The sequence below is a fragment of the Lagopus muta genome, chromosome 6 (assembly GCF_023343835.1).
Source record: "Lagopus muta isolate bLagMut1 chromosome 6, bLagMut1 primary, whole genome shotgun sequence".
Classification (NCBI taxonomy): Eukaryota; Metazoa; Chordata; class Aves; order Galliformes; family Phasianidae; genus Lagopus; species Lagopus muta.
In genome coordinates, this window is record NC_064438.1 from 25,729,975 (window position 1) to 25,755,046 (window position 25,072).

Below are 25,072 nucleotides of genomic sequence, written 5' to 3' on the forward strand. Positions count from 1 at the left end.
ACTATATAAACAAGTGTACTATAAACAGCTCATTAGAACAGAACACAAAAAAATAAATCACAGTTTGGAATAGAGATGAATTAAAGAGAAGGTAATTGTTTGTTAAAGAAAATATTTCTGTACTGTAAAATGTTTTCTGAACATACTTTAATTTACCTAATACAATTTTGGAACTTAACCTAAAAAGCATGGCTTTATTATTATTTCTTTTTCTTTTAAAGAAAAGGAGCAGAAATAACTGAACTCCTGTTTTCTGAATGTATCAGTCTGTAGCATGTTCAATGAGCTGAAATTTATTGAAATTGGGGGGAAAAAAGTCATATATTAAAGACAAAACGAAAAAAAAAACCAAAAAACCAGTGAGACCAGCAGCAAGAGACTAGTTTTTGTCTCCCAGTTGGATCATTTTTTTAGTTTGATGTAATACAGTCCCTCTATGTTTGCTGAATTGAAGTTCTACCTTGACAAACAAATGGAGATTGTTTAGTTTCATTCAGCAAAACAGTCCTCTTTGCCTATTCTTATTCCCAAGTCCAGCTCTTTCTTCCGAAAGACACATCATTTCTCTTGAGTTAGCAAATTCTGACTGCAGAAGCTTTCCTGTGAGAGAACCAGTGCAAATCAGTTTGGCCACAGCAAGAACAGAAGAAGTAGATATTTGAAAAAAGCACCTATTCATGATTAAGTCAACTAATACCTAAATTTTAATTTGAATTTTAATACCATAAAAATGGTTTAGCAGGAACTCTGCATAGAAAGAAAAAGAAATAAAATAGGGAATAGGTCTGGTATAAGAGACAGGGGAGTTACAATCAGTTCTATCTTGTTTCAACAAACCATTCCACAGGGCTGCAGGTGGAATTTCCAAAAAAGGAAATCCTGTAAAATGCTTCCTTTTCAAAACTTTTTACCTGATGAGCTACACTGGTAGTTAATTCGTATCACTTGCTAATTAATAAAAACCAGGCTTGTCTTCCACGTTTCTGAAAAATGATGGCTTCCCATAGAACAGAATGATATCTGGTGGACTCTGTTTTGGGAAGTAAAACAGCCTTAGTTAGCTGCTTCTCCAATGTTATTTCTCTTCCTGGTATTTTTCCAGAAGAGCTGCAATTGCAGTTAAATTTTTTTTTCTTTGCTTAAATACATATACACAGAAACTTTTTTCCTTATGACATCTCCCTTATATGTCAATCCTTTTTTAGGTGAAACCAATTCTGATGTGAAATCTGTTTACAGTTTTCAGTCTTCATCTTCTCTGCCACAACTAGAGAGAGCAGTTTCTAGCCTTTTAGACTGCTCTTGATCAATCCAGATTTAACCCTTATATCCAAGAAATGCAGGAGTAGACTTGTTGAAGAATCTACAATAGGACAAGAAGGAGCTTTTTGTGAAAGAAAAACACTGAAATAAGAGAAGGAAAGAAAAGTGCACTAAGTATCATCAAAGACTCTGTAGTGCTGAGTAGCTCAGTTTCAGCAATGGCCTACTGAATGCATGTTTCACTTTCTTGAATTGTGCTCACTAACAAAAAGAAGCTTGTTGTCTCAGATGGTCAATAATCTTTTTGTTATTCTTCTCAAAGCGCAAGGATTAAATTATATCCCTAATAGGCTTGACATTTCATTTACACATGCAAGAAATACAAATCATGCAGAAGTGCCTCTCACACAAGCATTCTTACAACTTCAGGTGCAGCTCCAAGAGAGGGAAAAAAAGAACAAGGCCAAAAAGAAACACAAGGGATTTTAAAAAGCACTATTACATTATACAATTTTATTTACTTACATAATAATAATTTTATAATTATACTTGTATAACAATTTCATTATTATACAAGTTTGATATTTGAGGTCTCACAGGATGAAAATACAAAGGGATACACCATTATGCATTTACTGAATGCTAGTGTTTTCACACTGTAGGGTTGTAAGAACGTCCCTAGAAAGGATAGAGAGACTGTTCTTTGAAGGTGAATGCTTGTTCCCCGAGATGGGGCCATAAGGATGAGATGTAAACAACAGCAGAAGAAAGTTTGGCAACTGTGAAAGGATAAGAAAATTCCATCCTAACTTCTGAATTTAATTATGAGCCATGAAAGATGTCCTTCATGCCTTAACTCTCCTCAAACTCTAAATAATTGTATTAAAAAACTCTCAAAGCAACTTCAAAAAAAAAAAAAAAGCAACATATAGTTCTGTAACCCTAATCATCCCATAGTCATCTTCCTTGTGAAACCTTGCACAACGGAAGTGAAAATCAAGTAGCCTGAGAAGGGCTGATCCTCAGATGTGCAAGGTACACCAGTTTAAATGGTGGTTTAATCTAATTCAGGGACACAGAAATCTAAAGACTGTTTGATACATATCTAGTTACGAAACAAATAATACATGGCCAAGTACGCAAAACTAAAATTCTGACTTCATCATAAGTAAGTTTTTTACTCTATTTTCTTCTGCCACAAACTACAATCATATCCTATAAGATTTCTGTGGCTAATTACATCAATTTTGCACAACATTGAACCTGAGGAACAAAGGTTATAATGTGCTGCATCTAAGAAGAAAATGTTCTGTATATTGTCTCAGTCCTTTTCAGTAAACTGCTGTATCATATGCCTTCTTTTAAAGTCCTGGAATTGTGACAATCAGGTAGATAATGCTATAAACTGATTACACCCAGTATGCTGGAATTGTATCCTCCAGTATTTAAAATCTGTTCTGCACAATTTTCTTCTTAGATGCAATGCTCCTTTTATTCTGCAAAAATATCTCCTTTTATTCTGGAATATTTAAATGAAATTATCACCACTACCTTGAATCCAGCAGTCTTCCCTAAATGATTTCTTAATTTCATTCTGTTTTCTGAGGCATTACATTAGATTGAATTTTCTTCAAGAAGCTTTACAATATACTGAGTGGAATGTTACGAAAGAAAATGAACAAAACAACAAATATCTCTTAGACATCCTTTATGGCATCTATCAGGCTTTCTTCTCTTTAAACTTTTGACAGGCTGCAACAGCAAGTGATATGCTGGGATCAAACCTTCTGTGAACGTATACAGCAAATTGCAGAGGAATGAAATAATGGTCTTTGGTTGACAAAGCAGCTAAGTTTGAAAGATCTAAAGGTGTAAATATGGATTACTGTAAAATACTAGCAGGTAGGGACCTGACCTTGCAGCAACAGCTTCTTCCCTCCACTCATCAATTTAATCTTCAGAACTTCTTTCCTAGCTTAGATAAGTTCATGTATCTATGAGATCAAACTTCACGCGTCTTTTCTCTTTTCCCTTCTACTTTTCATCCATTTTTGGCTCTACAGCCTGGAAGCAATATGATCAACGTTAGTACAAGCCTGTAGCTTCTGCAATACCAAACAGTCTCCTTGAATCTTTCCAATTCACCAGCTTCCTCTTACTTCATAATTCTTTCCCTATTGCTTAATTTTTCTTCCACAGCTATATACTTCTGCAAAGAAAATTCAACTGAAATTTGTATGAAAGGATAAAAGAAATGCTAATATCCTGTAATTTACAGCTACTGTTACTCTCATGTGATTGAACCACTGTGATGCTTACATATTCTGTAGGTAACTTACCAGCTGACTGTTCAGAATAGTTTTCCTCAAAATTCTCTGCATCTATTGTTATCATTCCTTCTGACCTTCCAGAGTCTAATCCTCTGTATTCTTTACATCCCCTTCCCAGATTAATGCCACAGCAAGGAAGAAGCTGAACAAAATTAGTTCAAGATTTCCTAAAATACATTGTCTCTTTCTATTATAGGCTAACATGCTGATAAACAGGACAAACATATGACTGCAGTTCATGGTGTTATGGAGCCCAAAGACGACTCTTAAGTCTTAATACTCAATCCCTTCTGACATATATACAGTACTGCAAGCACTGTATTCATTTGAACAAACTGGCAGTCCCCAAGATATTACACAATTGGTAAAATTCACACACAACACGCTCTAGTCTTAACCTGGAGGAAAAGAGCATATGAAGATAACTCTCCACAGCTCTTAGATTACATTCTTTCTACTGTTCTATAATGCTATCTTTTGCATCAACCTTTTGTGAAGGATGCAAGAAATTGGAAGAGAAAGAAACACAGATGCAGAATTAGAAAGCTACAAGACAACAGTGTTTTCATATCCTCTGAGGTGACGGCTATCTTTTGAGGATAGAGAACACACAGTGTGTACAGTCTTTAAGTGCATCTATTATTCATGGCCTAGTTTCAATATTCTTTAAATATCTCCCTTTTTCAGTTATTCCTATACCACTTAACAGGTAAAGGAAGGTGTTCTTTATTCTAACAAAAACCCCTATACTCACATATCCAAAGGGCTAATACTGACTGCTCTGTAAGAAGTATCTTTAATTGCTTTCAGACAATGATTGTCATTGTAATACGGGGTTAATTAGTTTGTTAATTATGTGACCAAAACAAGTACTCAATTTCAAACTTCAATACAATATGTACATCAATTAAAGAATATTCTTCAAACTTACTTATGTTGTATAGAACTGCTGGAATTGCTGGAGAACTGGTAAGCAGCTGCAATTCCAGATAATTACTTTATAGCTCTCACACAATACTCCTGTCATATATACTGCAATTAAAAATGGGCTAGTATCATAACACTGTTCTTCAGTTTCACAGAGAAAGTCTTTTTCTAACAGAGCATCAGTTTGCCTTAACACACAGTTCAGAGATGTAAAAACACAGCAACTGGTGTCACACTTATCTCATGCTTTCATTTCTGTCTTCACAGAAACCAAATTCCCATTTTATCATGGTTATTTTCTCATGGTATAAAACATGTAGAGATTAAAACCACTGAAGAAGCATGGCCACTTCATGATATTTTCCTGTGGAAAGTTGGGAACTACAAATTTCATGAGGACTGTGGCTTATGTATCAAAGCTAATGAATACATATCACTCTAAGGAACACAATTCAATCAGCATTTCTAAATTGAGATTTTACTACATATCTAACCACCTTCATAGGATGGTAATTAGATTGCCACAAGAGGTCATGCCCAAGATATCCTGCTTTTTCAGTTAAGAAACAAAGGAAAATGCTACAAATTAGAGAGGTTCATCCTGATAATAGAGGATTGCAAATACAATGTTGCATTTATTTTCAATTCCTGGTGCAGATATTTGATATATAAAATGCGCTTACAATATTTTTGAAGCTACTAGGCACAAATCGATAATAATGATACAAGAATCTTTAATCAAGTCTAGTTTCAGCATCAAGCTATTAGAAATACATTAGAATGTATTTTTTCTAACTTTAGAATAAGTTTTTTCTACTTGTGAATTATCTTTCTGAAGCTAAGTTTTATATTAACATCTGTCCCTATAGAGAAAATACCTGCAACTTTAAGAAACAATGAAACCGTGGATTAAAACTTCCTCAGGGAAAAAAAACAAAAACAAAAAAAAAAGAGATCTCCTTTTCAAAGTAATATTATACACTGTTATTAAGAGACAGTGCTGGTGTTTTTCCCCCCTTCTTTTCTTTTTTTTTTTTTTTTTAAACACAGCAGTCTTCCTTTGTCATGAAAATGAGACATACACAGAGACTATCCATCACATAAAAATATTTTTCTGCATAACAGCAGTGGAGTCCAGCCACTACTGTTCAGATGAATTCTGAATGCTCTTCTCCTTATATCACTTCAATAAAGAGTCATCATGAAATATCACATAATTCATAAGATCTACCTTTATTTCAGTGTGCAGATTTCAAGGATCTGTATTTCTGATTTTTATACCTGATTTCTATGAATTGATATATAATTTTAGATTACTCCTATGCTTCATTTGTGCTTCAATTTTGCTGTTTGCATTATATTTTTTATTTTTGTAAAGGCAAAAATATCATTCAGATTCAAACAGCAACATTAAAATAAAAAACACAAAAATAACACAACCAACAAGAAACAAAATTCAGCATCTCCCTTCTGATTTTTCAGTGAGACAGTGAATCTACTCATGTGTGCTGTAATAAATTAAATCCAGTTCTATCCAATTATAAAATTGGCACTGTATTTGCACACATTGCCCAAAGTGTGTGTTACGCTTGCAAGGGAAACAATCCATGAATATTACACTTTCCATTGGGAAATAAAACACATCAAAAGAATGTATGAAACCCAAACTGCATAAATATGATTTTAATACAAATTGTAATGTATGCAGTCATAAAAGTACACGTAAAATTTCATTTTAAAATTTGAAACCTAGATAAACATTCTTAAAAATCTCTCCTAATAGCTAAGATCTGTTTAAAAGCATTACAGGTTTCTCATATCCATAGTGCTTCACCACCAAGAGTAGTTATAATTCATATAAAGAACTAGCTGCTTTCAGTTTGCTTATAAGCATGCTTTACAGATATTCTTTATAGGAAGTAGACCCAGAGATAGCAGTCTTAAGGTTGGTTCTCTTTTCTTTCAATATTTTAATATATACTCTTCTCTATACGCAAGGTGTTACAGTTACACCATGTGCAGATAAAGATCAGAACCCAGCTTATCTTCTAAAAACAAAACCCCTTAAACATTTGGCAGCCTGTTACCTTACCTAGCTTTGCTTCTGTGCACAGGTGTGATGATAAATATAAAGCACAGGTCCATATAGAATCACAGAATCATAGAATCACAAGGTTGGAAATGACCTATAAGATCATCTAGTCACAACACAGCTGATTTCCCTCAGATCACTCAGATGATCCACAGGCTACGTGTTGCCAGTGAGAAATTTAAAAGCTGCTTAAAAGTCTGAAGTCAGTATATTTGAATCTGTTTTGGTTTCAAACACAGTAACAGCAAGATGAGATATGGCAACAAGGCAGCACCACTTCAGCCAACCTGAGAACTCTTTATGTATATTATATTCCATGTTTATAAACTCCTTACGGTAACCACTTTTCAAAAATTATATAGTGGTAACTTAGAGACACTAGAGACCTCTTTCTGCCTGTTCTAATTTTAGTAGTGTATACATTATTTTTTTCTAAAAAGTTCTCTTTTTCCATATGAAAAATGTATCTAATCAGAAGAAAACAGTAAGATACTAGTAAATTCACAAACTTCAAGTAGGGATTTTTTTTTCCTCTGTCAATCTATTTGGATTTGAATCCATTTTCTTCTTCTCCTTTTATTTTTTGTCCACACTTCAATGCACATGCTAATAATCAGTGTATGTGGATGCTTTTATTAAGGCTAATTTATTTCCCTCTCCTTCACTTTTCTGCCACTGCTGCTAGAGAAACCTGCAGAAGGGAAATGGCAAGAGGATCCTGTCAATAAAAATTGATTTGCTCTCTGCAGGTGGCACACTATTGGGAAAAAAAAATAATAACAACAGGTTCACTCTGACTTCTTGTTTTCTTCTACTGATTACTTCTTAATTTGCAGCTTGGAAAGCTTCATTTGAAAGAAAAGCTACCCATACACACACTTCTTAATTATTCCTTACACTAAAAATTGATGGGGAAAAAACGATGCCTAAAGAATTTCCCTCCTTCAGACAGAAGGTCCTGCTAAGCTCAGTAGGCAACATTTAGATTTCCAGATGTCAAGCTATTGCGTTTGCCACATGGACACCAGAAACAAATACACAACTTTTACACGTTTGCATTAGGAGGAAAGACTGTAGATGAAAACTGTTCAAAGAAAATCATTCTACATTTGAAATCCAACTGCTTAAAAGAACAGCAGTAATTTGTGGGTTTTGAGTGCATCTTCAGGACATCATTTTTCCTTCTGAAATATTTCCTAATATTCCCTCATATTTTGAATATGTGCTTTTGTTTGAAAATTTTCACATACTACAGAGAAACTGACTAACAAAGAAAACAACACTATAGTTAGTAACCATATGTTGACTGCCCTTCAAATTACTTAACAGTAAAAACTGAAAACAGAATTCTGGATCTGAGCTTGCCTCTGAACCTGATCATAAGCATTATCAAATAACTACTTTCCATGACAACTGTAACATCACAGCAAATGGTAAACTTTTGGGAAAACACTTAAACTTCACGCAGGCCCAATATAGTTTACATCAGGATAGGGTAGGGTGTGACTGTTCTGTAGATCCTGAAAGCAGAAGTCTCTTTGCTACATACAACTTGAATGGTGGCAACACTGAAAAGGAGACTCACTGAGCAAAGAAAAGCCTTTCCCTCCTTTTCATTCCAGGACACACCTATTTGGTAATGTAGTTTGTCTCGAAACAAATTCTAAAGTGGACTTTTTTACAAATATATCTATTTCTGATATATCTAATGGACAGGCAAAATGCCTAACTAATGTTTTAACTAGTTGAGCTCTAATTCAATCCTAAAGTGCACGGCAACTATAAGAACACTAACAAATTAAAAATCATTTTCAAGAACAAGGTAACAAGAGAGGAGCAGTTCGCTTTTTTGTGAGTATGAAAGGTATTATTAAATGTGGACCTGAGCGTAAACATTCATCTCTTGTTACTGCAGACTTTTGAAACTTGACAAAATTAGTTCATGAAAATTAGTAGAATTTTACATTTATGTTAACCCCTGGCTGATGCAGTTACAACGCACAAAATAAAATGACAGCAATATATGGGACATACATACTTTCTCTAAATATCCCCTGAACATGTCAACAAGTCTTACCTTATTATTCCGTATGCACTTGAATTCCAGTCACAAGTTTAGAAATCAAGGTAAAATTTCCAACTCAGATCAGTGCATTATGTCTCCCCTCTTGGACATGATGGCTTGCATTTCCACAGTATTTTGTGTGGGAAGATTTCAAAGTACTTTGTAGCTAATACTGTAACTATATGCCTATAACATAGTTTTAAAAACACTGCAGCAAGATGGCTTACTGGGAAAAATAAGACCTATGAGAAAATAAATGTGAAAGTGCTAACCAATTCCAACTGCTTTACACAAGAGACACAGATTACCATTCCCTAACAGAATAAACAGCCATAAAATCATGAATTTAAAATTAGCCCTGTTTGTACATGTCTCATTAAGCTCTTAAAAAAAATGAAGAAACATCAGAATGATATACAAATATGGAATCTACATTCATTAAAAGCTGAATTCTAAAATAATTATAAATTGGCTGTTGTACAATAGAAGATTGCCAGACTGCCACAGCTAGAAAACATTTTCATGTTCTTATTGAAGAACTAGAACTGAGAAACATAGAAATAAATAAATAAATGATCACTGATTTTGATTGTTTCTCAAGACATAGTTTCACTTTTAGCAGGATGTCTACCTAAGCAATCTTTTCACACACAGCTCTGGCCAGTCATTATTACGCTTCCATCTCCTTTTCCATGGTCTTCACTCACCATCCTATTATTTCTCTAATGAACAATGTTCAGATAAGTTACCCGACTTTAAAAAAAATCACAGAAATTAATGTTACATTTCATGGAGGTTTGCTATACAATTTTATACTCTATTCAAGAAAAGGATACTTAGCAGCACTGTGACCTCTCTTTTCAGATTCAAGTAACATCAAAGAATTCATTCTGCCTTTGTCAGCTCTAATGCTGCAAGTTGAGCAACTAAGGAGAAAAGAAAAATACTCCAATTCTCCTCCATCATATATGTAGGGCAAGAGAAGAGTTATCTTTATCTAATTTATATATATATATATTTTTTTTTTAATAAAGGTAGACCTACATCCTATAACCCTCACTGCTCTAGTGAATGAGGAATATACATAAATCTCATTACCCAAATCCATCTGATGTCAAACCAAAGGAGGCTGCAATACAGTTCCTGAACCCTCCCTCATCAACAATCAGGAAAGAAAACTCCTTTGCCTGATTTCAGGAACAAATGTATCACTATTTAGTTTTAATACATGAAACAAAATTCAACAGCGAAGATCTCTGAGCTCTGCAATTCATTAGGTATGAATGCTGAATTAAAGGGCAAGCAGCAGTAAACAATATATTTAGTACTAAATATTTATACAGAATTATACATAATAGTATAAAATATTTTTTAGCGTTTAATTGGATAAAAGCTTCAGGTTACTAACATGCATATTCATCTTTCATGCTGCTGGAGTTTCCAACTTGCTAAATACCTAACATCACTGAAAGGTAAAAAAAGAGGATGATCTGTAAAATTATTTCAGTTCTTCAGTAAGCCATAAAGTACATAAGGCTTTCATTGTGGAAATAAACTGAAGATTCACATGCTTGTAACTTCCACAGCAAATGAAACTCTGGAAATGACACTCTCAGTAAAGCCAGGAGTGCCAAAAATCAAGGAAAAGGAATAAAGCAGTAAAGGACTTACCAAGTCCTTTTGAGAGAAGGCTGCGAATCCTGCATGTAATCTTCATCCCTTCCCTTTCTCACCCTGCTCAGTAGCAGCACCTGGCACAATACCTATTCTTTTTCACATGACAAGAGTATATCACTTCAGAGCCACTTTTAATATTGCAACTGCTGGGTATACTAAGGAAGCCAGAGAAGATTCTATATGAAAACCTACTTGGAGTATTGTGAGGAGCCTGGAAATTACTTGGAAACTGCGATACATTCTAATTGAAAAATTTAAATTGCAAATGTACAGGCAAAAAAATACCCATCCATTTCGTATCCTGTGATACAAGCTTAATTTTTAATGATTAATTTCTCCAAAGTCCTTTTCCCTAGTCAGTATTCACTCACCTGTGTCATCTCTCACCACTGATCCTACTGAAGTTTGAAAGAACCTAATGATGATGGTTCACTTTTAAAATCAATACTTCTGTGCACATTTCATGGAGAAAAATAAACCTTTCCCATAGATAAAGTTATACTGAAAGATATGTTGGAAAAAAATGACAACATAAAATATAATCCAAATGAAATATTAATGGTAAAATGATGATGATATGTTACAGCATTAATGCCATGTCATACTGCTTTACAGGCAATGTAAGCTGATGCTGCTTAGCAAATTTTCACAATTTCGTTAATAATACACAAATTACACAAAACTTCAATTTGATTTCAAGTCTTCTTCATCTTCGTGATGTAAATAAATTGGGAATACAACATTATGAAAATTCTGCTTTCTCCATTAGGTATTTCCATTAGGTATTAGGTATTAGGTATTAGGTATTAACGCAGCAGTTCTCATCTTTCCTTTATATATTGTAAGCATAGAACAGTTCTTGAAATTCCTGATGCTGTAAGTAGAACTTATATCCTATTCCCACACATTAAAATAATTTACAGTAGTCCAAATTTTAATATGCTTCCCAATTCAAAATCTACCTGCTACTGATGATAGATTATAGGAAAATTTTTAAATAATAAAAAAAAAGATTTTAATTTCCATTGAGAAAGAAAAAAATATATATATTTCTTAGATTTATTAATCCTACCTTTTCCAAGAGAAAATCCCTCTGTGGATGGGAATCTATCTTCCAGAAATATCTGATGCTCCAGATCACAGTAACCTGTGATCCAGAGTAACCACTTCTAAATGGGATTACATATATCTTCGTAAGAGAACTTCTGCCTCAATTCCTTAATAAGATTGCTTCTCATTCTCTTATTCCATCTTATCTTCCAAAGTATTTTGTAAGACATTGTGTGTAGCAGTATGACTAGCATATGCACGTAGTACCAAACTCTGCAGAGCAACTAAAAAACTTTGCAGATGACTGCTATAACGCAGTCATTTCTATGAAGACAAGACTTATTCACCTGCTGAAGTTGTGCTTTTGAGATGCGAATGACAGGGGGAAACTTGTTGCCACAGGGAATGACAGGAAGCTGCCTACGACCAGTTGAGCGGGAAGAAGAGGAGTGGCTCTCAGCTGATTGACTCCTTGGTAAACCAGCCTCTTTCAGAGGGTCCGGGTGGATGGACAGATAGGCTATAGGGCTCATGGTGCGGAGGATGGGACTTGAAATTCTTGGAGTGGAGAAATGCAGCATATGAGATGAGTTGAGCTGTGAGAACATGGCAGGGAAAAAATAAGGTTCAGAAATCAATTCTGTAGTAATTCTTGTTTCTGTCCTGCATATATGCATTTTCTTAGGAGACTGCATTGCAATCTCCCTCTCATGGTAAAAGCTAATAATTTAAGAGGTTTCTTTTTGATTGTTGCTGTTATTTTTTTGAAGTCTTATTACCATATTTTCCATCAATTCAAAAAAAAATCTAACATTCTAGTCAGAAGCGAGCATCCTTTCTCCTGCTGGCTCCTGTCATTCAGTCAGTCAGAACCTAGGGCACACTTAATGAACTAACACAGTCAGTTCCAGGGATGCCATATAGAGAGGCTAGCTGATTGTTGGCTGGTCCTCACAAATACTCAGCATATCCATTCAACAGCGTTGTTTTCTATGATAATAATTTTAGCATATGCACCCATTGCATGCTTTACATACACGACTGTATAACTATGGCTATAGCAGTGTATATTAAGAACCATAGCTGAAGGGATTAATCAGCAAGATTAGCATTAGAGAATGAAATTTCCCAAACATGGATTGAATTTGCAGGATACACTGGCCCAGAGAATCCATCAACATCTGCTTCATTTTGTATCATATCAAGCAAGCACTTAGAAAAGAGCAAAAACAACAGGAATGGTAAAGTCAAAGTGTTCCAAAGTAATAATTTTAAAGGAAGTGCATTTTCCAATTGATTATCAGTAATTCTAATAAACCTATAGATTTGATGCACAATTCTGAAGCCAACCGACCCCTTCCAAGGCTTTTACCTTTGCTGAATAAGTGGTGACACATCTAAATATCTGTTAGTGAGATTACTGTTTATGGTAAAACTTACATGGTTTTGTTCCAATTATATTTGGACAAATCCAGGAACAGTATAGATATGGAAACTTTTTTTTTGCAAGCTATACAAATATGATTTTCCATTTCCTGTTGTGATACTTGCAATTCTAACCTGTATTCCTTGGAAACAGAGCACACTTGTCAGCACTGCGGTTTCCAAGGAAAAGGTATTCCCACTCGCGTCAATCCTAAAGCTTCAGTTCCCTTACTACATATCTATTGTTCAACTGAAGGAAAGAAAAAAATTATTTCCAGTGTCTCATGAAAACAGAAACTGAGAATATAAAGCACAGGAACATTACAGAACTAAGGACCCTCCAATAAATGAAAATTTAAGAGCAGTTTTATCGATACAACAGAACTCGATGTATAAAATGCCAATTTCAGCTACATTTCTAAGTAATAAAAATAAGCGCATTCACAGTTAAGTAACTTCTATAACCATGCATATATATGTATTTGGTAGTAGGTTGCCAAGAAAATGTGACCAGAGTAAACTGTTGTCTAATTTAAATTGAACTTGAAACAGGCATTAGCTGATAAATATTGGATTACTTTAACACCATTGTTGTTTTTTATGCTGAAATAACTGCTTGACAAATATCCTGTGTTGCAAACAGTCTTGTGCATCCCACTATATGGAGGTCATTGCAATTCAATACAGAGATAGTAAATTAATGAGGCCATAGTTAGCAACACAGCAAGTTCAGCATTAAACTCTTAGAACCAGATAAAGAAGAAAAAGAAAAAAGCAATAGGATGCTAAGTGCTGCTCCAATGTAAATTTCTGAATAGTTTATATCAGTTCCAATTCTTTTGACAAATTAACTTAACAGCAGCAGATGTTACAGTAAATCAGATACTGCCTGTCCTGCTGAAGCCAAACTCTACATAAAGCCAACATGAAATCATACAGTCAGCGCATACATACCAGCATGCTATGAGTAATTCAACAGAAATTGACTGCATGCCCATGACCAAGACACATCAAACTGGTATTTACTGGGTAATCTGTTCTGTGTGACTGCAAAACCATGTCTGATAACAAGAAAATTATCTCTTTACATACATGCATTTCCACAAATAATTGCATAATTGACTAGTTTTTTTAAGCCTAAAACTTGCTAATCCCAAACCAGTAACTTACATATTTTTTCTCTTACTCTTTGAGCTCAGATTTCCCTCTTGAACTGCTACAATCTCACATTCTTAATAGGAGCACTGATGCTGTGTGTAACTGGTAAGAAATGATATTATTACCAATTACAGAAAAACCAGGTATACACATGATATCCTAAAAAGCAATTACCTGCAAATGGAAGGACTACAGATCAGCCATTTCTTACCCTCAGAAGAAAATAAAACTGGGGGGGGAGAAACCTTCACTTTCCTATACAGAAACATCCTTGCTACTACTTAAAAATATTACATCCATTCACTTACTGTAACATTAAATTAAGTGCTTGCATATTTAAAAAACAAAAACAAAAAAGCTATCTGAATTGTCAAACTCTCAGAATAAACTCAAAGACCATAATTCATCATATTTTATCCTAAGTGATAATGAAGTAAGGTCACTAGAAATCCATATGGGAGGTATATTAATAATCATGATGATTCTGAAGAATGGTTTCAAGCCATTTGAAATGAATAATCTGTTCAGAAATTATGTTAAGATACTATACTCTGAAATTTCAACATCTATCTTTAACCCCTTTTAGTAACACTTCTTTTAGGTCACTTGATACATGGTCCCAAACTTACATTCTTGGATCCAATCTCTTAGTAACAGATTCAACATAACTGAAATTAGCAGAAGAGTAAAATACGACCCTTTGCCCATTACTTGTACTTGTTGTCAGGAAGGAAATATCTAGATAAAACTACTAAACAAAAACATTCAAATCTAATTAAGGTTGTTATCATTTCATAAACACAGCACCAACTTCACTATTAAAATTATGCAAAGTCTTTCAAAGCATTTTTATTATTGGAATCATACTATCTTGAGCATTTCACATTGCTGTCATGTAACTGTACTCTGCTTCCCAGTTTGGTTTTGTGGTCCAACATACAATAGGAAGCATGTGCTAAGCCAAATCATACAGTGTGAGATACAAATTTTTTTGAGCCATAACAGGCTTTACCAAGGGGTTGTAGTATTTGTTACTGTTATCTTTATATCGGTTCAAAGGAGACTCTCTTATCTGAATACTACGGCTTTGGCAGCAGTTGTACACATTGAGAGGTAAAAATATCCAACCAGCAGGCAGAGTATAGACTCTTCAGGCTACTGCCTTCTCCCATAATTCTGTCTCTTGTTTTGAACTGCACTGGCAGTAACAAGTATAGCCCTAAGAGATAAATAGTGGACAGAAAAGTTTGTGGTAAATAAAAAAGAATTGATGGCATTACAGAAAAAATACAGCATGACATTTACCTTGAGCTATCATTTTTAGTCAACTTTAATTTACTACCATAAAGAATGTCAGATTAAGGAGATTACTCTATTTATGAAAGGTAAAATTAGTTCAACCACAGAACTGCTTTAAAAAAAATAACCCATAGCACCTTTCAAACATTGCATAACAAATATTTTGAAGATTAAGGTAGTCTGCCCTACCTGTTTCAAATAGCATGTCATGCTGCCTCCACACAGATGTACATAAGTACAGGTCCTGGAGGAAAGTATAGTCTTTTACGTAACTTGGCTCACTTCTAGAACAGGTGTTGTTCTAGAGATTTCAGGTACCATTTCCAACTTACCTTTGCAACAAGGATTGTAGCACAGTATTTTACACATCCATTGTGATTTTATGTTTATGTATGACAAATATAATTAATACCAGCTTATATGTGTTACTCTCCTTGATTAGAAACCTCTGCACAAATAGAATGTTAATATGTTTTAACTGAGGCAAATTCTGTGGATCATACTTGCAGAGCAATTATCCAAGTCCATGGGAGAAAGTAAATACTCATAACAAAGCATGGAAGATTACCCCTCAAGAATCAAGTCCCATTTTTAATAAACTACGAATTTCTGCTACACTACTGCAATTGACTTACTGCCTTTTCACTTATCTCCTCACATAATTCTGAGCAAAGAGAGATTTAATAAAACAGTGAGTGTTTTTCTTACCGGAGTGAGTGCTCCTTCTGCTTGAGCTTCCATAGGACTTGTAGGGGTGGCTGCAAGAAGCTGTCCAGCAGCTCCTGTCAGAAGTTCCAATTTGTCTGTAAGCTGTTCAGAAGAAGCAGGATGACTTTCCATGGCTACAAGAAATTCCACCCCTGAGGTTTGATTCTTGGCATGGACACTGTTTCCTGCCCAGCCTTCTTGTCTGGGCTGCTCTTCTGGAGGGGACTCCTCTAGAACTTGTAGTACCTCTGGCTCTTCATCTGAGGGACTTCCAGTCGTTTTGTGCCCTAAAACTTCATTTGTCCTGAAATCCTGCAAGTCCCGTTCCTTATCTATTATCACCCATTCCTTAGAATCAATCTCCTGCCTGCAGGAGCTTAAGTTGACAGCTACAAATCCATTGCCAACAACACCATCAATTTGTTCTGGAGAACCAGCTGACACAGGTTTTGAAGCATCTGGAAGATATTCTTCATCATAGTGCCAAACATGGTCCATGCGGGCAGCCACAGGAGCAGGAATGAGTGATTTCTGAGGAAGAGGAGGAACAGCAGCAACTGCAGTCTCTGCTGCAGCATTCAAGTCTTTCTGCCTCTTCTCCAAACTTAAGAAAAGAAATATTTGAATTAGTTACTAATGATGTAAGCTACATTTGATAGTTTTTCAATTTATGAAAACCAGATTTACCTAAAAAATTGTTGCCACGTTTTAGAAAAACCTATAGTGAAAGAGCTAAAACTTGAGGCAATTCTATAAATTAAGCCAAAGAAAAGAGAAGCAAATATAGAAAACAATTATTTCACTGTGATGTTTATTATCCACTTCTTCAAAAAATAACTCTAATGGCAAGTGAAAATGGTTGGGTGGTCTTAGAAGTTTGCACACATACCAAGGCAATTACCCTGAGAGAATGGCAGAGAGAATCATGAGCAATTGACAGCTCCATGTTCTGGTTTCCATCTGCATTTAAGCTATGCTACAAAGAATCCAAGTGGAACAGTAAAAGCAGAATTCACCAACAGCAGTTAGAAGATGCTTTCAAAATCAGTGTTTCTGTTTTTTGGATTGACTCCCAATTTATGCTTTGCTTAATTTGTTTCAAACAAATTCAAATTACTAATCCTCAATGGTGTATTAGAAGGATTTTGCCACTGTCAACATCTCATCCATCTTCTCCTGTGTCCCACCTCAGCTACTGCCTGTCAGACAGATTACAATGCATCTTTCTTTACTTTCCTTTATTTTTTCTATGTAAGGGCAAATTTGATTTAATCAGCTCTGATATAGCTTTCCTTTCTCTGTCTTCAAATTCCATTTTAAGACCTTTGTTTTCTAACAACTTTGTGTTGTTTTGTTGTTTTTGTTTCTTTTTATGTTGGTTCAACATTTTTTAGTATAATCAAATCTGCTACACGCAAGTAGACTTTTAACTTGACTTTCTTAAAAAAAAAAAAAACAACCACAAAACACTCAGCTTCTTGTAAGCTGTCCTTCTTATCTCCTAGCAACCAGTCCCACATAAGCTCTACTGAGCACTTGACGTCATCATTCTTATTTTGGATGAGTTGTAATGACTGTCAAATGTCAAGACCAATCCAGTGAAGAAAAGTTAATAAGCATCACCCTGTAATAGAAGATTTTTTATAAAAATGACCTTAGCTCTACACTAGCATTAGTCTTCTTCTTTTTCTATTCCTTTGTTGTTTTTTAAATAAAGACTAGGTAAAGCTGCAACATCAATAAGTTGAGCAATGTTATGAACATACTTAATATTGTTTGCTGTAGCTTGCATAAGCACAACTTAGCAAATACATTCAGGATGTTCACAAGGTGCTGTAAATCGACAGAGTAACAGCAGAGAGATTATACTGTCTTAACAACATATTCTGTAAAAATCTAAGCATAAAAATAAAATAGAAATAATTTATTTACCAGTTCTCAAGAAACTTATCGGTGTCTGGCTTTGACTCCAATGTCAGACGCTTCTCAAGTTCAAAGCTGTGAATTGAACGCAGCTTTCGAACCAGTGGGACATCTCTGTCCAGCTGGGTGGTCTCTGAGCGGACACGAACTGGAGAACCTAGACTTGGTGCATTAAGCATTCCATTCACAGGTCCCTGGCTGTTTTCCTCTTCTGTGGCAGCCTACGCAAAAAGTAAGAGTAAAAACATAACACACTAGGAATGGTAAAATAGAGGAAGACACAGAATCGTATAGTGAATACCATCCAGGATTTTATCCATTGATAAGCCAATTTGTATTTGGAACGTTCCTTAAGCTCACACCACATTTGAGATAGTTCAGACATGCTCTTCAGCATGTACCCACAACAGAAAAAAAACGGTCTAGTAATGTGCCAGTAGTAATGCAATAGCTCTGGGCAGGTCTAAAAACAAGAGTCTAAACAAAAAAACAAAACAGAAAACAGTAATATACTTAAATCTATATCGATTTTTCATACCCATCTCTAAAATTTTCCTCAAAAGTAGTTTGAAACCAATCACTTAGAAGCATCCTCAGACTACTTCAGAGCCAACAGCTCTTATTACAGAAAAGTTAGTTTCCAAGCTGTCCTTATGATCCTCAACCTAGAACTTTATCTTAGCTCAACTGCATTTCACCTGGTATACCAGCTGGACACAACTTGAAGCTTGGGAATCATGATTATCCTTAATTTCAACAGGTGCAACTAACAAAAATTGCTTTTGTTTAAATCAGAGCAATTGGCTTGCTCCCTCTTTGGTAAAAATAAAGAATAATAAAAAACAAACAAACAAAAAACCAATAAATTCAGCAACAGTGAAAAAAGGCACCATGTCTTATGGCCTACCACATTTTTTTCTAGAAACAAGCCGCAACAGCCTGAAAACTGGACATCTCTCTATCTAAAGAACATTTCAGTAACACATGCCTATTGAGCTGTTTAAAACATTTTTATATCAAGAAAAAGAGCTACATTTTCTGAATATGAAGTCTAGTGATTGTGTCTGAAAATATGAAATGCTGTGAAAATGAACAAGGGAAATAGGAACCACTCCCAAGAGACTACACGTCTAACTTCAGAAACTCTGTCTCCAAAAGATTAACCCACTAATCTCTCTGCATCAGTAGAAAGGTACCATATCTTACCAAAGCAAAAACACCACATGAACTAAAAGGGTACTACCAATCATACTTAATGTTAATTCGCCACTTGAAAGACAATAAATAATACTAAAACATTTTTTGTATTTTCTGTATTTAAACTCATGCAAAATACAGAAAATCTGCTTTGGCTTCACACACTAAGCAAGAATTGAAATGATGTCTGAAGAACGTGAATATGACGATCACGTTAAGAAATGATACCAATGACATTACAAACTATGTCACTCTCATAGCAAACTAAATTCTCAGATTAAGCTTGAAAGAGACTCAAGTTTAAAATTGTCAGCAAATTATTAATCATAAAGACCAGAAAAGCCCAAACGCTTGTCTACTTTTTCTACTACACACATTAGTCTAATAAAAAGTGTAAACTCTACCATGAAATCTTGTTTACTTAGATCACTCTAAGTAATGCATACTAGCATGACTGTATTATTAATGATATTCTACTGTGTACCATGAGGACAGAAAGTTGTTTGTAAATCTTCACAATACAAATTTGTAAATACCTTACAAATCCCTAGTTTTATTTTGTTTCTGTTTGCATCCATTTCTTCCCAAACATCTTTTTCCTGAGAACGCTGATGCCCAGGAGACCCAGGCAGCTTCTCTGGTGAGACACCAACTGGAATACCATTCTCTCCATCACTGAGCTGTTCATCAGGAAATACTTCATCTGTGTTCTCTCGCAGCAAATCTCCTGGGATAGGAGTGGCATTGGCAATTCTACAAAAGTAGAAAAAATATTGGAAAAGTCAAAAAACTTAATTATGTGAAAAACACTTAAAAGCTGCTGCTTGAACATTTTCAAAGTAATTTCTGAATAAAAATTGTTAGAGATCATATCTACAGACCACTGGATAAATACTATTTTCTTCCATCACTGGATGAAAATCCTCTATAAATGCTGTTCAGTTGAAAAATGTTTGGTTTTTTTTGTTTTGTTTTGTCTTTTTTTTTTCCAAATGGAATTCAACAGTTGCTTAGCATCTGCATATAGCAATTCATAGTAACTGGAATAACATTCTCCTCTTGGTACTTCCTGGAATATAAATGGACTATGAAGTCCTTCACATTGGTTGCACTCCTGAAATCGACAAGGACCATCAATTGATGAATAAACTGGGATGTTCTGACAGAATAGTAATGTCTTACTTTCTATACTGTACAGAAATATACTGAACAAATAGTAGCATGTAAAATATGGTAAACCAGAATTATCACCTTGGAAAGTACAGTACCTGACTTCAATGACTAGTCCTGATGGAAGACAAACATTAATAGGTACCATTTACTATATTCTAATCTTTTTACTTCTTTCTTCCAGTATTTGTTTTAATTAGTTGGACTGATAGTTCGAAAACAGTTTTGACAAATTTGACTGTTCAAAGAATAATGAACAGTAAAGTTTGAAAATATCTTACAAATCACATAATCCACGTGCATGAAATTAAAAAACTCCCTCTCAAACTATGATCATTTTAAACATAGCCCAGTCAATAGTTACTCTGTATTCAAATGTTGTAGTTTTTTGTGTTTTTTTTAAGTGTGTTTAAAAAACCACACCTGCTATAATCCATGCGTTTATTTAGCTAGAATAACACTTATCTTAGCCTAAAGATAAGACAATGTCTGCTTTTTACTAAAAAAGCTATTGATACAACTTTTGTCTCTTCTCAGATTCAGTAATTGTTTCCATTCCATCAGAATTAATTTCAGTGATCATACATACACAATGTGCATACATACCCAATTGCAGCTGGAGTAAGACGAGTGTGTAACTGAGGTGTGGTTGAAGTTGTTGTCGTTGTCAGAGAGCCATCAGTTCCACTCTTCTCCCAGTCAAAAGGATCACTTTCAATAACCCCAAAGGTTTTCATGCTGTTATCAAACACAGACATGAGAAGCTAAAAATGAAGGAAAAAGTTCATTAGCTTCATTTTTGTCACAGAGATCAAACAATTTAAAAATATTACCCAATAATAATTCAGCATACGCCTTCATGATTCTGAGTGACAATTTTCCAGGAATATAGATTTATCATTTTTGCGATGTTTCAAATGCAAGATATGCAAACTTCTGTTTTACATTAAAAACAAATAAGCAAGAAAAGACAACCAAATCTTCCCCATGTTTCTAGCTGAAAAGAGAGGCAAAAAAGGTAGAAATGTACACATAGGCATGACCAAGTTGCTGCAGAATAGGAGCCACAGCTTTCCAAGAGAGAAGGATGAAAGAATATATTCAGCAATCATTAATCATTAAATGCTAGGGAATTAATCAGGAGTGCATAGGAAGAATACCAATTCACTAATTTATATACTTCTTTTATTTAATACCATGCATCATTTATATTATCCAGTGCTGACATTCATACCACACAGAAAAGCCACATGAGGAAGCTTTCCTCTCTAATTTTATGCTATGAAAATTAATCCAGGCCAATTTGTGTCCATGGGAGAGAAAGAAATTACATCTTCTTTCCTCTTGCTTTGGAAAACTTTTGTCTCATTCCAGTAACTGGTGGGAAGGCTGCGTCTGTATCACATCATCTCTTGCTTCAAAACATTTTGACAAATTATACTTTTTTCCTAAAAGCTAAATCTCTGGTTTCCATTCTTTCTTCTTATCAAGGTTGCTGGAAATTTCTCTGCCTCTTTTAAAAATACCTACTTTTTCTAACTTAAAATGGATGGGAAGTTTGGATTATTTTTCTTGCACAAAATGCATTCATTTTATCTTTACTCTTAAGAGCTCTCAAAAATGCTATCTATCTCTGTCAATCCAAAACCCTACTGAACTGCACAAAGCCACAATTCATTCTGTCCCATTCACACTCTCCTTTATTCGATTTTTCCTGTACCTTCATCACTTTCTCTCAAATTATTTTAGACAGCATTCTCCTTTAAATCTTTTCTATAATTTCTGCTATAATGCAAAACCAAATGCCGTTTCCAACATGCTAGCATAAAACAGTCATATTTTTGAGTTTAATTTTTTGTTAAAATATGGGTCAACAGTGAGTGACTAAAAATACACCACTTTATCACCAATCTGAAGCTGCTTATTTCAGCAAGCAATATTCTCTTCAACAAAGAAAAATGACTATTTAGTTTTCTAGTGATCTCCGTAGGCAATACTTCAGTGTGGGGGGAAAAAAAAAAGCATGGATTCATGTCATGATCCAGCTGTAAGTATCAAGGGTGCTGAGCTCAAGATTTCTGAAAATTGCCTGAGTGCTTATTACTATAAAACAATCTCACCAATTTAACTTAAAGAGCACTCACTGGAGCCTAGAATATGAGCACAACATCTGAACCTAAGAGATCACTGACGGCACAGCAACTGACGATCACTTTTAGAAACCTAACCCCCCAGCTCTGGGCTGCACTAAACAAGGGACATCAGCCATTCCTCTTATGCCTTACCTTCTCAACTCTCACCATCTCTGTAACCCTCCTTCGGATGCTCTCTAATAGTTTCATGCTCTTCTTACATTGTGGCACGCAAAACTGCATACAGTGCTCAAAGTGAGGCCACACCAGTGCAGAACAGAACAGAGCTGGGCCTGATGCACCTCAGGGTACGGTTGGCCCTTTTGGTTGCCAGGGCACACTGCTGACTCCTGTCCAAATTGCTATCAACCAGAACACCCAGATCCCTTTCCAAGGAGCTGCTCTCCAGTCTCTCCTCCACAAGTTTGTACGTATAGCCAGGGTTGCCCTTACCCAGGGTGGAGTGCAGAATCCAGCACTTCTTCTTGAATTTAATATGACTTGTTATTGCCCAGCCCTCTAAATTAATCAAGATGTCTCTGCAGGGCCTCTCTGTCCTTGAGGAAGTCAACAGCTCCTCTCAATTTAGTGTTGACCTTCAAAATCTTCAAGTCCTATATCCAAGTCACCAATGAAAACATTAAAGGGAACAGGTCCTAAAATGAAGCCTCTCCACAGCCCACTAGTGCCTGACCAACAGCTTGATGTAATCAATTTATTCCAATCACTTGAACTTGACCGATCAGCCAATTCTTCACCCACCACATTATCCCTTGTCTGGACAGTTTGTCCAGAAGGATACTGTGAGAAACAGGAAGCTTAGATGAAATCCACAACTGGCTTCCTACTACTACGTTGGTAATGTTCTCATAGATGTTGGTAACCTTGTCATAAAAGATTAAGTTGGTTAAGCAGGACTTCTCCCTCATGAACTCATGTAGTCTGTAACCAATGATTGCATTGCCTTTCAGATGTTTTTCCAGTAACTCCCAGAATAATCTTCTCTGTAATTTTGCCAGACACTGAAGTGAGACTGCCACACTCAAGACCAGACAATGAAATCAAAGGAAATTGAAGATGCAACTGCATAAAATTCTACTTAAAACCAGTGATTCAAAAAAGAAAAAATGTTTACCTGGTAATCAGGTTTTGTAAAGTAATCTAAATTACAGATGTGATCCAGAAAGACGTTGAATTCTTGAGGAAGGTGTTTCAACATAAGTCTGTGCTCATACCTCTCTTTAATGGATCCCACTTGCTCCTAGGAGCAAATAACACAAAAAACGTTAGCATACCTTTGTTCTCTGCTACGTACCCACACTGTCATCTTACAGCCATTCAAAACAATACTAACCAGACAGACAGTTGCGTTACACTGATCAGTACTGGGGAAAGCAGTTCTTAATCAGATAGCAAGATAGGAGATTGCCATCAGTACATACACAAAAGTAACATACTAACTTCAAATTGAATATGAAAAGCTGTTCGCTTCTGTGCCTGAATGCTGCCTGCTTTCATTAGAAATTTCAACCCTTCCAAAGATTAAACCCTGCTTTAAAGATTAAAATATCTTGTATCATCTGAAGTCCAATCACTTTCTGGTGATTATTCGGTCACTGCAATACATCACAGAAGATCTTGCTTAGTGTAAGATGAGCAAATCAAAACCAAAAGAAGCTACCTACACAGCACGGCACACTATCATCTACTAACACATGAACTACAGGAGTAACCTAGTTTCAATATAAATTCAGGAGAAATTGAAAATAGTAATACTAATAGGCTAATTAAATACCATTTTTCTTGGAATATCTCACCTAAGATATATGCCAAAAGAGTACTGCATATTGATTGATTAATTTTTGTTCATCAGCACATAATAAATGCCCACCTCACAAATAATCAAAATAAATAAATAATGCTCAGTGTCCAAAAGGTGAAATAAAAAAAATATCCAAGTGAGAACAAGAGCACAAATTCAGTGGTGTGTATACATTTACTTTTGTTTTTGAAATGTTTTCAAACTAGAAGTAACAGTACACTTTCCCACTAAAGTTTCCCAGTTCATAAGGCTTGGTTGTACTTTATATCATGATATTAGGAAAAAGAATACTAGAAAACACTCAAAAGAATAATGTACAAAATAACAAAGCAGTGATTCTTTGTGGAATCTTTATCACGGCATCTGCTTGCAATTCACAACTAATTTTACTCATACTCTTTGGTTCCACTTCCAGGTTTACCTTATCTTTTATTTTTCTCCAAGGTAGTTGCCCAACCACAAACTCCACCAACATGTAAAACAGGGACCAGAGATCATCATGTCGACCCATTTCCTATGAGAAAGAATTACTGTAATGCATCTTACAAAAAGATGTAAGGCAAAAGAGAAGATAAACTCTTCACTGTTAAATTTACATTGTTATACATAAAAAATTATATTAAAAAACACTGCAAATAAGTTGTTAAAATAGATTATTTAATTATAATTAGGAACAGACAATTGTATTTCCATAAAAGATACAGATAAAAGTTGAAGCGTGTTAATATTACATAGTATCTTTACTAGAAGAGCTTTTACACTAGAAGAGCTGTTTAATCGTAAGAAAACATGCTAGAGATTATGTATGAGCTCAGTTCTATAAAATTTGCAGTA

At 35.0% G+C, this 25,072-nt stretch overlaps 1 protein-coding gene across 4 annotated transcripts in view; it reads right to left on the reverse strand.

The window, feature by feature from the left end:
* The window catches only part of TTBK2 (tau tubulin kinase 2), an 84,891-nt gene that overhangs the window by 11,596 nt on the left and 48,223 nt on the right, over window positions 1–25,072 (reverse strand). For 3 of the 4 annotated variants that reach the window (XM_048948503.1, XM_048948502.1, XM_048948501.1), the window contains exons 8-14: window positions 24,660–24,752; window positions 23,552–23,677; window positions 20,891–21,048; window positions 19,651–19,867; window positions 17,927–18,138; window positions 15,995–16,598; window positions 11,752–12,000 (exon numbers count right to left, since the gene is read on the reverse strand). In XM_048948503.1, the coding sequence (XP_048804460.1) occupies window positions 11,752–12,000; window positions 15,995–16,598; window positions 17,927–18,138; window positions 19,651–19,867; window positions 20,891–21,048; window positions 23,552–23,677; window positions 24,660–24,752 (1,659 nt within the window). The remainder of the gene's footprint in view (window positions 1–11,751; window positions 12,001–15,994; window positions 16,599–17,926; window positions 18,139–19,650; window positions 19,868–20,890; window positions 21,049–23,551; window positions 23,678–24,659; window positions 24,753–25,072) is intronic. The other variant, XM_048948504.1, reaches the window with a different exon arrangement.